Genomic DNA, 13,260 nt, shown 5'->3' with positions numbered 1-13,260 from the left:
ATGAGTGGTAAAGATAGTTGAGACTAGTGTAAACGTTGGTTCTAAGAGTTTATATAGGATCAGTAAGATTTCAGCCAAACTCTTATTGAAGCATAATACAAATCTGGTTTTAATGTTTAGATGATTGTTTCAATGAATTGTCATTTTCAATTTTCTAATTAGAGGTCCTGAAGAATGTATGTTATACTCAATGCATACAGATAGCTAGGTTTGTATTCTTGAAAGCTTATAAAAGAAAAATGCCTTTAATTAGTGCCAAAGTATTGGATATTCTGCATTTTTAATATTGGTTACCAGAAGAAAATATTTTTAATACTTGTAATGTAAAAATCTTACCAGTAACAGTATTACTGATCTATGTTAGAAATCATATATAAATCATATCAAGTACTTATTCTTATTTTTTTTTTATAGCCCAAGAGTGGGGAAGTAACTCCAAGTTGCCCACTACTCTGTGAACTATTGTATGAATCAGAATTTGACAGCCAATTGTGGATTATATTTGACCAGAACAAAAGACAAATGGGTTCAGGAGATGCCTATCCACATCAGGTATAAAATTGGCAGTGATTTTTGGAATTAACACGGGCTGTTTCCTGAACTAATAAATCCCTGATTTCTTGTTTATGGTAATATTTGTTTTTCTGTTTTGTTTTGTTTGTTTGTTTTTTTTAATCCTATAGTTTTGTATTTAGTCCTTGACCTACCACTAGAAGCTTAGTTAGTTGTCTTACAAAACAGACTGTGACAGCCTCTCAGCCATGTAGATCAGCTAACTCAAGTTTTGGGGTAGAAAAGGGCGAGTATGATGCTTGCAAACGCTAGCCCAAGGTAGGTTTTTGTTGTTGTTTTGTTTTTGTTATGTTTTGTTTTAAAATTTATTAGAGAGACGAGGGGAAATAGAGCAGAGGGAGAAAGAGAAACTCAGGCTGACTCCACAGTGAGCGTGGAGCCTGCTGACATGACTTGAAGCTCAAGCCCGAGCTAAAACCAAGAGTCGGATGCTCAACTGCCTGTGTTACCCAGGCACCCTCAGCATAGCCTTTTAAGTATTTGTCCTTCCTGCCCACTGCTTCCACCTTTCTGAAGGCTGACAGCAAATCTTCCAAGACAATTTGAGTATCTTGAAATGATCCAGGTCTAAATTGGATGAAAAGCACTATAGCAGTGCCAAGTGTTTACTAGAACTTTCAAATTTATTTCTTCGTGAGACAGTGATGTATTCAACACTTAGTGTATGCCAAGCACTGTGCTTCGCACTAATGTTTTAAAGATAGAAAAACTTTTCATCTTATATTTTATAGAAATTTCATCCCTGATTAAAATATTGTTACAAAGAAATGAGGTATTTCCTATAACATCTATAATTTTATGCAAATAATGAAAATAATTTGTGCAAGTATTTTCCAGTTAACTCCTCAGGGAATGATTTCTTTTTTTCTCAAAGCAAGCCAAGCCACATCTCCTCAGTACAGACTGGATTATTCCAGTGCCATTACTTTGTTACTTTTAAAATCTCAGAAGAAACAGTGTGCCAAGCTCCTGAGCAGGTTAATTAACCAGATGGAGCACAAATGGGTTTGTATTCCTCGATCTCTGCTGGCTCCGTTTTTCCTGTCTGTGATAAAGAGGTGTGTGGCATTTTGGTGATATAAAGACTACCAGTTGTGTATACACACTTGTGTGTATATTTGTCTTGAGCATGCACGCACGCTGTTCCTCACATACTGTAAGTGCTTTCACGCACACTGTTCCTCACATAGTGTAAGTGCTTTGTACGTGGTAACTGTTCCTGTTTATCCTCTTACTATGATTTCTGTTTACTTGACTAAACTTTACTTTTTCCAAATGTTCTTTGTATTTTTTAGTATTCTTTGAAACTGGAGAAAGGAGATTACACAATTCGACTACAGATTCGTCATGAGCAGATCAGTGATTTGGAACGTCTTAAAGATCTTCCATTCATTGTTTCTCATAGGTTGTCAAATACCTTGAGCTTAGATATTCATGAAAACCATAGCCTTGCACTTCTAGGAAAGAAGAAATCAAGTAATTTGACATTACCACCCAAATATAACCAACCATTCTTTGTAACTTCCTTACCTGATGACAAGTAAGTGACAGTGTTGCTTACACTGTGTGTCTTAAATACTGTAATCTTTTCACTCGAGCTCATTACATTGGGTTAGATTGATGGAATGTTGTCACTTACCATTTTATTTCAGACTAAGATGATTTCTTCCTTTGATTTTTGAAATCTAAGCTATGGGAATTATTTCAGAATATGATTGTTTTGATGTTTTTGATCCCTGGTTATCTTTCTGAGACTTTCTCTTTAGTTCCATTTTTTTCTCTTTTGAACTTTCTTATTAGAATACCTAAAGGGGCAGGACCTGGATGCTACCTTGCAGGATCCTTAACATTGTCAAAGACTGAACTTGGAAAGAAAGCTGTAAGTATGCTTTTTTTTTTTTTTTTTCCTTTTACACTGAAATTACCTATTCCAAAATTCTCTTTCTTTTAAAAGTTGGGAATTAATCCCACACTTTAGAATGAGATTCTAAGAATGAGATCTCCCTGGGAGGAAAGAAAATATTAGTATTTTTCAAATTACTAGTAAAGTCAATTAATATTTTGACTATATTTTAAAATATTTAATATTCTTTTTCCCAAGCCTAAGTACTCGGGCCCTGAACAGGTTGTACCTTGCATGACTAATATACTTGAATTTCCCTGAAAAATGTATAGGTCCAGATTAAACTTGGCTTAAGTGAATGAGATGTTTAAAATTGGAACATTTTATAGGATTTTAATCAAATTAATATTGTGGATATAAAAATAAGTCAGGTCTTCTTGGGCCACTTCTAGAAAATCAGAACAATTATTTCTAACAGTATTTTTCTCACTTGTACAGACCTTTCTCTTGTTGAAATTTTGCCTAATTGTGTAGATAATTATGAGATACTTCCTTTGGCATTTACCTTTTATAGTTCAAAATTATACTATGAAAAACTTGTTTCTGGTTGTTACATTTTAAAGATAAATATTAAAACTGGATAGGTACTTATTTTAACTTTTCCATCTGTTTTTATTATAAATTTAATATGAGAATAATACTTATGTGGATCTGTCACATATTAGCTCAATGCCAACAAAAGGTTGTCATTCTTACAGTTTTGCATTTCTTCTTAGAATCAGTTCTTAAATAGTGGTCTGCAACGTGATGCTGGAATCATAAAGGCTATTATCCAGATGAATAGATTTCTTGCATCTTAACAAGTATACTTACTTCTTGCCACTGTTGAACCAGAGGTCACTTACTGCTGTCTTGGAAGCATCACTTAGGAATTCTGTGCTTTGAAAAAAATTGTTTACCCTGACATTTCTTGAGTCTCATTTTGATTGATACTGCAATTGACCCTGAACAACATGGATGTGAACTGTGTGGTCAACTTCTATGTGGGTTCCCCCCCCACAGTAAATACAGTACAGTACTGTAAATATATTTTCCTTGTGATTCTCTCAGTAACATACTGTTTTCTGTAGCTTAATGTAAGAATATATACAAATTAATATGTTCTTTGACTGTTTATGTTGTTATTATGGCTTCCAGTCAGCAGTAGGCTGTTCATTAGTTATGTTTTGGGGGAATCAAAAGTTACACAAGGATTTTCGACTGGAGGTGGGAATGGTATCCCCAGCCCCCATGTTGTCCAAGGGTCAACTGTACATATTTATAGATATAGTATTATTTGAAGTGAATCAGTACTCAGTGACATTGGAATTCATTGATGCGCTGATTTAAGAAGTCCTGGTCTTTTTTGTAGGCTTCATTTCCTGGGCAGCAGGGCTGCTTCCACTATGGGGTTCTCACCCAGATAATTCTTCTCAGGTGTCTGCTTCCTTGTGATGATTATGACAGAAAAGCATTGTTATTCAAAGTGCCCTTTTTAGCAGTTCAGAGATAGTTACTACTTCCTACCAATGTTCTTTCAGAGGCATAAATTATAGGAGTGTGAGATTAACTGTAGATACTACTTACTAGGTAATTACTTATGGGATAGATTTACTTGAGGGAGCAAAAACCTAAAGGTTCAGAGTTCATTACACCAGCATCTTGTTTGTGTAATCTTCCCTCCATAGTTTGGCATTTCTCACTGGTTTGGTAGCTGAGAAGGTGACTGTTGTTTTACTTCTGACTTTCATGGTCACCTTGAATGATGATGCCTAGGTGTGTGCGGTGGTTGTGATGTCCTTGAAATCAGACTCTGGACTGTCAGCTAAATTTAATGTTTTCAAAAGTGTGTTGATAACTAATGGTTTGCTGTACTAAATTTTTCAAATACAGAGTTGAAAAACACTTGCCCTTAAGAATAACATATTCGATTGCCTTTTTATTAAAATGGAAGTGGCAGTGTTGCTTTCTTTAAAAGCCTGCCACTTTGATCATAGACCTGACCCCTCTAAGTACCGAGACACATGCAGGTGGGACGTAAACTGGAAGACAATTAGAAAGAGGTGGTGTCTCCATCCTGTGTAGATTGTGCATGTTTTCTTACAGAATGTCGTTCTAACTCCCAGGGGCAGTCTGCAGCAAAACGACAAGGAAAATTTAAAAAGGTACTGATTGTCAGTTCTTAAAAAAGATGTCTTAAAGCCTTATTTGCATATTAGTTAACTTTTTTTTCTGTAACCTATTATAAATCTTTTTAAAAAATCTCTCCCTTAGTTTCCTTTCTTTAAGTTCTGCAGTATAGTGCTTTTAGCTTGTCAGTGTTGACATACTGCTTTCCTGAAGTGTTTTTTTTTTTCCTGCCATAAATTGATGGAAGATCCCTGTTTTATATGTGTCTAAAAAAGAAATTTAATACTATTCATTTCTTAACTGCACATATGCTGCCAAATAGTAATATTTGAAATTTTGCATATCTAAAATCCTACTTTGTGAATGAATATGTTTTTTTTCCTAGCTATATAAGCCAAAACAATTATTTTTAAAGTCAAAAAACCATTTTAAATTGGATGATTTGATTATTAAAATATTATTATTAAGATATTTGAAAAAAAAGTTTATTCCCTGCTCTTGTGTCATCAAAGTACTGGAAGAGAAGAGACAGAGCAGTGGACAGGAGGAACAGAAATAAGGACTACTGACCCCACATTAGAATTTACACTAAGAACACAAGCAACTTTAAGACCATCAATCACTTCCCCAGCTTATTAGACAATCTCTGATTTACTGCTAGAGCCAAGTTTAAATTAAAAAAAACAAAATTCTACTTCAGGTGTACTTAGAGAAAGGGATAGATGTATTCAGTGAGCTCTCTGGTGAAGACCTGCTGCACCATTTATCATTTTAGTGATTTCTCATGTTCAAGTGGGAAGCATTGCCAAGGAGAACTTGTATTTTAAAGTATAAATAAAAGATAACTCTGTTTTTTAATTCATAGTGACATGAACCTGGGGATCCCTATTTTAGAATACATGAAGTTCCTTTATTAAAGAGACTTCAGTAATGTCTATATTATTATGTAATAGTAAACACTTTGTTGAAACAAAATGCCCACTGGGAAACATGTTTCCAGTTAAAGGAGTATCTGCTTCACTACAGACCAGCATTTCTCAGCTGAGAACTATGACCCATTTGTGGGCCATGTACATTCATTTAATGAGATATAACTAGCTTTAAAATGAAAACAGAATAAAGTAGAAAAATGTCATTCATCAGACTCATAAAACTAATGTCTTTTTATTTATAGATTGCTTATCTTTGGGTCATCCTGAAAATAGCTTGAGAGCCACTGCTTTAGAAAATGAGGAAAAGGTCTTCTAGGAGCCCATTAAAAATAGAAGGTGCTTATCACAAAGGCAGAGCTGGGATTTTCTCCTCCTATTGTATATTTTGGTTGGTTTTTTTGGGAGTTTTGGTGGATTTTGTTTGGATAAAGTTGTATAAAATAGGAAACTCTCAAATGACCAGGAAGGTTCTTATTACTTGATAGTTAGGAAAGCTTTATATAAAGAGCTTGGCAACTTAAGTTACCTCTTCCCATTTCACCCTGTTTTGTAGTCTCATTATGAAAAAGACCCATATATTAATTTATTGCCTGAACAAAATACCAACTAGCTTTTGGTGCATAATCCTCAATGGATTTGTCCTTTTGGGTCTCAGTGACTTTTGATTTGGAAAATGCGGGTTATCTTTTTTAAGTTCATTGTCATATAAAAGAGTGTGCTTACTTTTAACAGATGTTAAATAGCATTCCAGTATGATTTTAATCTTTAAAATAACTATCTCAGTTTTGCATAAAGGTATTCAAGTTTTGAATTTAGCTATTAATAATTTAAGAACTAAGGAAATTATAATTTTGAACCAAAATTTAAATGGCAGTATGTTATGTTACCCAAAGAATAATTACTGTTTTTGCAGGTAGATTTGACTTTCTAAGGGATATTATTCAACACTGTCAAAATATATGGTAAATAGCAGAAATAATATGTTTTTTTAAAAAACTTAGTGTGAAGTATCTACTATAGAGAACTTAAGCATCTCTTCTCTGAAGATTCCTCTTGACTATCTTTTTAAATCATAATCAAGGTTTCTCAAGACTTAAAATGGTAGAAAACAATTTCTATTAAATTGACCCCATAGTAAGTCCTTGAGAAGTGAGTTGAAAAAATACTGACAAAAAAAAAAACAGGTAAACATGATAAAACAAAAAATAACTCCATTTTTTCTCTTGATTAGGAATTAAAGCTGCCATGTTCATAATTTTTAATAATAAAAATTACTGTCCTGAAATATAGGATTATATTAACACTTATAATTGCTAATTTGATATATTTAATATATAAAATGCTGATCAGAAAACTTTGATTCCCACCCACCCACCCCAGGCCATTCATCACAAACTCCCTGTCTCTTGTGCTTTTAGTGGTAGTTTATGGTTGCCATAGTACAGGGTTTCTATTTATAGATCTTTTTTAGAGTTTATTGTTAATCATAAGTTAATGCATTGCTCATTTTAAATTCAATTCTGTTTTCTCTCTTCTGTACTAAAACATAATAGCAAATGCCTTACCTTTGAGCCTCAGAGGAGAATTGCCTCACAACGGAGATTTCCTTCCCATCCTAAAAGTTGCCCCTCTCTCTAATCAGGCAAAGAGGAGTGGGGAGTAAGGGAGGCTCAGGTTAGATTAGCATCAACACGGCCAGGTGTCTTCCTCCAAGCAGGTGCCCTCCTCTGGGCAGTGCCTTTCTCTGGGCAGGTGTTGTCTATGTTCTAGTGCGGTGGAAGTACACAAGCAGGATTCCAGAGAGAGCAGGACTACATGAACAGAGGGTAGATGTTGGGGGCTGTCTCTGCCCCTCAGTTTCTTCAGTATATTGTTCATGCTGTACAGATGACACTGATATGACCTGTTCCCCTAAGAACTTAGGGTTAATTAGCAACTCAGATTTTACACTTTTTGCCCAGGCAGTGCCCACTGAGGAAAGTGAACTCAAGAGGAGGGAAGAAAAATGAGTAGCAAAGTCCTGAGGAGCTTGCCCAAGCAGAACCCGTTTCTTTTCCCCAGCCCCCACACTGCACATGCGACCTTGGCTTGCAGGCGCTGGCTCCTGACCTCAGACAGCATGGCACTGAAATGGCTGAAAGTGGATTTGTGTGGTCATGTCACATGAGTTGGTTTTATGTGCTTTAAATGAGTCATATTGAAGTAATAGTTTCTGTTTTACGTTGGAATGCTATTAGAACTACTGTAACAGTAGTTCCTTATATCTGCTATTATAATTATACCCCCAAATAAAATTTAATGGTGAACATTGCTAACATGGGCATATGTACATTGTATTTACACCTGAGAATCCTATTTGGGACAAGGTGGGACTTGCAATACTATTTTTTTGTCTCAACTTGAGTTTTTTTCTGAAATTACTGTGATTAGGGGAGTAAAAGTCTTGGTAACATCATTTTTTCCTATTTTAGAAATTTTGTTAATTAAAACAAAAAAGGTTTTAATTTAGTGTTGTTAATATAAACTTGAAGACAGAATTGGAGAAATTGACTTAATGATTTAATTAAGGACACCTGGTTATTATACCAGATCAGATCTACCGAGTCTAATAGGGGATTTCATTTCCCAGACACCCTTAGTTTTCACAAGTGGAGACTTAATGTGCTTTAACAGAATAGATGGAAACAGGTGTAATTAGATATAACAACACATTACTCTTTTCAAAGCAAAGCTTCTCAAAGGAACTACTATGCTTATTTTACCTCCTGTTTTCCCTGCATCTCTTTCTCGGTCAGCCCTTACCCCCACTGTCCACAGAGATTGCGTGTCTCTTGTGGTGACCAGCCACTGCTGCCCAGTTCTGCAGCCGTGTCCTTCTCCCTACTGGCACCACCTCCACTGTCACTGGCTGACCACTCTTTCTTTCTGCCGGTTCATCTGCAGAGCCCCTCTGGTGTTTGTCTCCCTCACTCCTGAACATCTTTGAGACAGTAGAACGCTTTGGGTCAAGGCCTGGACTTCCTTCCCCACCCCACCGCCAGTCCTGCCCAGATTCATTTGTCCCCTAGTTTTAAACACCGTCAGCAAGCACTGTCTGTTCTGCCTTCACAGATTCTAAATCCGTCCACATCTTCCTCTTGTACAGCCCATTCTTTAGATCAGAGCAGTGTTGGGAGTCTGGGCTCACTTCCTAACTTGTCTCTCTCCTTTCAACTTCTGCCCTCTATCGTCCATTCTCCAAGCAGCAGGAAAAGTTATTAAAAACAAACCAATATTTTTCATCCAGATAAGGATCCAAAGACATTAAATAAAAAGCAGAAATCCTGAATCCTATCACTGCCTTGCCTACAACTCTCCTGGTAGGCTTCCTGGTGCATTTAGAATAACATCTGTATTTCTGTACTGTTTTATCAGCCCTACTTCCTGTGATCGCTGCCTACTTGCTCAGTGCACCCAGCTGTGCTTGCCTCTAACTCGGGCTCAGGGTTTTGCATGTGCTCGTCTTTTGTCTCCAGATATTTCTTCCTCTCCTCATTCTGGTCACTTAGGTCGATTGATGTTCCTGTGCTTAGGTCATGGAGGTTCACTTTGATGGGATGTTCCCTGTTTCAGAGTGGCTTTTCAGCACCCCTTCCTCACTGTTTTCCTCACTTCACCTAGCAGCTGTTCTGTCCCTGCATTGTTTCTTCATCTTCATATCCTGTGGTGGTTTCTGAAGCTGTTTGCTACCTGTATGTTGTCTGCATCCCCACCACGCTATGCTCCTAGAGGGCAGGAGCATTGTCTGCTTTGTTGCTTACCTCCTAGCACGTTACCTGGCACATCACAATGCCTCAAGAAGTCCTCTTGATTGAAGACATTTCTCTTTAAATTTACTTTAAAAAGAGGTTCTTTCCTCTTTTTAAATTCTAAGTTTAAAATTCTAAGTTCTTTCCTTCCCTTCTCAAGTAGAAGATGGGAAAGCTCAGTAGACTTTGGTAATTAGTACTTTCTGTAATCCAGTCTATCAAGTAAAACTAAGAATACCAGCTACACTCATACGGAGGAAAGTTTTTTCTTCCTCTATTTTATTCTTTTTTAAGATTTTATTTTTAAGTAATCTCTACACCCAGTGTGGGGATCAAACCCACAACCCCAAGATCAAGAGGCACATGTTCCACCCACTGAGGCAGCCAGGCATCCCTTGCTTCCTTTATTTTAAAGGAGATTTAGAAGCATCAATACTTTAAAAGTTTGGGAGAAAAGTCCTTTGATCACACATTGGAATTTTTTATGTATTGTGGCCCTTGGGATCTGGAATATGATGTAATACAACTGAGTGCAGCCTCTGTTTTGGGATATTCAGGTACTGAAGATGATTTAAAATATGTTGAAGCATGTTAATCTGAGACTCTCCACGTTCATAGGATGTGATCCCCGTTCATTACTACTTAATACCTCCACCAACAAAGACGAAGAACGGCAGCAAAGATAAAGAAAAAGACGCAGAAAAAGAGAAAGATTTGAAAGAGGAGTTCACTGAAGCATTACGAGACCTTAAAATTCAGTGGATGACAAAGTAAGTTTTAGTGGATTTTAATCCTCTAAGTGTTTACTTTTATTTTCCCATTTACAATGAGAAGTGAGATGTGTATGTGCATGGGCTCTATTCAGAATATTAACAATGGGTGGTAGGGCTACAGGCGCTTTTATTTTAACTACTTAATTCTGATTTGCTCTTGGAAGAGAATTTTATTGGAAAGTATAAAGAAGAAAATAAAGATCACCTTTTTCCTACTCTGCAAAGGTAATCATTGTCCTGTTATTTTCTCTGTAAAATACAGAGAAATCATTATCCTATTGTTATTTTCTCTGCATGTAGCAGTGTGAATTACATCGTGTCCTAGTTTTCCAATTACTATTTGATGATGAGCATTTCTTGGGTCATTTAATAGTCCTTTAAAGTACCATTTTAATGACTATTATGTGGTCCTATTAATGAAATATAACCCACTTAAATACTCTCTTTGGTGTATGGTATTTATAGCTTTTCTCTGTGGTGCTGTGATGCACATTTTTATACATGTAGTTTCTTTAAATATCCATCAGATTGCATCTTGAAAGTATAATTATTGAATCAGTATTATTAATACTAAAAATTGCCTTAATATGTTTTACCAGATTGCTTTCTAGAGGGAATGTCACAATTTCAACTCCCTTCAGTAGTTTATGGTGGAGCCTGTTTTGTTCACTATACCTTTGCCCAAGCTGAGCCATGGAATTGAAAATAAAGCCTTGCTTCTAGAGGGTGAAAAAAGAAAATGCCATGATCATAGTCTTAAATTGCATATCCTAAGTTATGAAATTTGAGCTTTTTAAATGCTATTATTGCGTTTTTTGTGAAGCTTCTGTCAGTTGAACATGTTCTGTACTCTTTTTCTGTTGGGATATCAGATTTTTCTTTTAACTTTTTAACATAAAAGATATTAATGCTTTGCTGTACTTGGACACATTTTCCCCCAGCTTATTTTTTGACTTGTAGCTTACTTTTTACATAATAGGAATTTATTCTCCTGTTAAATGGATTGCTTTTTCCATTTGTGTTATGTAGTATCTCTCTGACCACTGCTTTCCTATGAGAGTCCTCATTAGCTAAATATGTATGCACCCTTTCAGTCCTGCAGTCTTATAGAGAACAGACATCATATTGTAAAAATAATTCCCAAGGATTGAAGTTACAGTGTCTGTCTACATTCAAACTTACCTTTTCACTTAAAACCTGCCTGTATCTCCACCAGAAGTCAAAGTCTGTAAGTCTGATTATAGGATATTGTAAACAGTTGAAAATACTAGTATCCCCTGGAAACTAGTGAAAATCCTTTTTTTAAAAATCAGTCTTCAAACCTTTGGAGATAGTAGTAAGGGCATACAGCAAATGATGAAGAAACATCTATTCAAGAATATCTAAAGTTCAGGAAGAAAAGTGAGAATCTTTGTTATCTGTGCCAAGGCCACTCCCTCACCCCTCAGCTCCCAGAGGACTCTCCTCCTGGGAGGAGCTGGTGCTCATGTATGACTCAGCTACCTGGTGCTAAGGCTGAGTTATGAGCGAATGTAGGGGGGAGAAAGGGTGGAGCAGAGGGCCTGCCTTGGACATGCTGCTGCTGAGAGCACTGGGGCCCCTTCCACCCCAGCGCAGCCCAGGAAGCAGTGGTTTCATGGCAGGCAAGGCAAGCCAGGAAGAAACCCCTGGCCACTACACCCCCTCACCTATTTTATCAGAAGAATTCACAGCTTTATTCAACTCCCCATACAGGGACATGGAATGTGTCTTCATTCAACTAAGACTTGAGATTTTTCAGAAAAGTTTACGTATTTCTAATACATTTTAGACATTTCTAGGTCTTTTCATCTCTCTTGCTTATTTGAATGTTTTTTCCTCCTCTTTATGCGTCTATACCTGGTATGTGTGAAAACTTGATGCTTAACAATTTGATTTTTTTTTTCTAGGTTAAGCATAGTTAATACCTGCAAATAATGATAGTCATTGTCAGTAATTTTATCTCAGGTTGATGCCTTATGTTATAGACTGGAACTTCAAAGCAATGTTAAATAATAGGGAAGACAAAAATTGTTTTCTTTCTAAAAGAAATGAAATACAATGTTTATCTCTTTCTTATATACATAGGTTGGATTCTAGTGACATTTATAATGAATTGAAAGAAACATATCCTAATTATCTTCCTCTGTATGTTGCAAGACTTCATCAGTTGGATGCTGAAAAGGTTGGACGTGTTCATTCTTAATATGAGTATTTCATTTTGTTTGTAACATTAGATAAGGTATATACGTTGAATAAAAATGCAGCCTTATATTTGTCTTGTGTTCTTGCCAGATGAAAACATGTTTCTTCAGATTGAGTGTTCTATTAACTATTTTCACTAAGGTAATGACAGGACACTTAGCCATTACTGTGGGTTCAGTATAGTATTCCTGCTCACATTTTTGTCATTGGGAGGAGGAATAGGTAAGATATCCTAGGATTGCTTTTCTGACATTCACCTCAAGGCAGCAGTCCTGGCCTCCTGTAATTCTAAACACATGCAGCAAACTAAGAACTCCTACTGTGCATCAACTTTGTTACTGATGCTAATTTTTAAGAATTGGCCGTAGTTCCAAACTGTCTTAACGTGGGCCAGCTCTTGTTGACCAGTAGGAAGGTGCTAGCTATAATCAATTAAAAATTCTCCAGGGTTCAGAGTGAACCTGAAGGTGTTGAAAGGAGACCTCTGAGACTCACAAGTGAGGAGCAAATTGCTGAGAGCACATGAGCACTGACTGTGGTGATTGTAGCTAGACTCTGCGGGTAGACTGCCCAGCCCTCTCACTCTGGACTTGGGATTCTCGTGGTTGAGACAGAGGAAGCAAAGGTAATTTGGTGTACTCATTGGTACACCTATTTCTTATTTATTCTTTTTTTCCTCCCTAGGAGCGGATGAAAAGACTTAATGAAATTGTTGAAGCTGCAGACGCTGTTATTTCTCATATAGATCAAACAGCCCTAGCGGTTTATATGGCAATGAAGACTGACCCCAGGCCCGATGCAGCTACTATAAAAAAGTACCTAACCAGTAAATAATCTTTCTTGCATCTCATTTCTTAGTTACTTTTTAAAATCGTTGAGAATATTCTTCTTTTTTGATATGTGTTACGTCCCTAGAACTATCAGTATTTGGATACTCCACCCTTAAGATATTTTGTAAT

General features: G+C 36.4%; 1 protein-coding gene across 4 annotated transcripts in view; it reads left to right on the top strand.

Moving 5' to 3' along the window:
• Positions 1-13,260, top strand: part of TPP2 (tripeptidyl peptidase 2) — a 70,489-nt gene that overhangs the window by 47,977 nt on the left and 9,252 nt on the right. The window contains exons 21-27 of one of the 4 annotated variants that reach the window (XR_012009782.1): positions 415-552; positions 1,869-2,113; positions 2,374-2,452; positions 4,582-4,620; positions 9,924-10,075; positions 12,185-12,281; positions 12,986-13,127. Coding sequence is in view for 2 of the 4 variants with exons in the window: in XM_072782447.1 (XP_072638548.1) it covers positions 415-552; positions 1,869-2,113; positions 2,374-2,452; positions 4,582-4,620; positions 9,924-10,075; positions 12,185-12,281; positions 12,986-13,116 (881 nt within the window). In the remaining 2 variants the exon portion in view is untranslated. Of the gene's footprint in view, positions 1-414; positions 553-1,868; positions 2,114-2,373; positions 2,453-4,561; positions 4,621-5,759; positions 5,854-9,923; positions 10,076-12,184; positions 12,282-12,985; positions 13,128-13,260 lie in introns of those variants that run through there. The other 3 variants (XM_072782447.1, XR_012009783.1, XM_072782448.1) reach the window with 3 other exon arrangements.

The sequence above is a fragment of the Canis lupus genome, chromosome 17, assembly GCF_048164855.1.
Source record: "Canis lupus baileyi chromosome 17, mCanLup2.hap1, whole genome shotgun sequence".
NCBI lineage: Eukaryota > Metazoa > Chordata > Mammalia > Carnivora > Canidae > Canis > Canis lupus.
The sequence above is the reverse complement of the archived record's forward strand: the minus strand, read 5'-3'. Positions and strand labels throughout refer to the sequence as shown.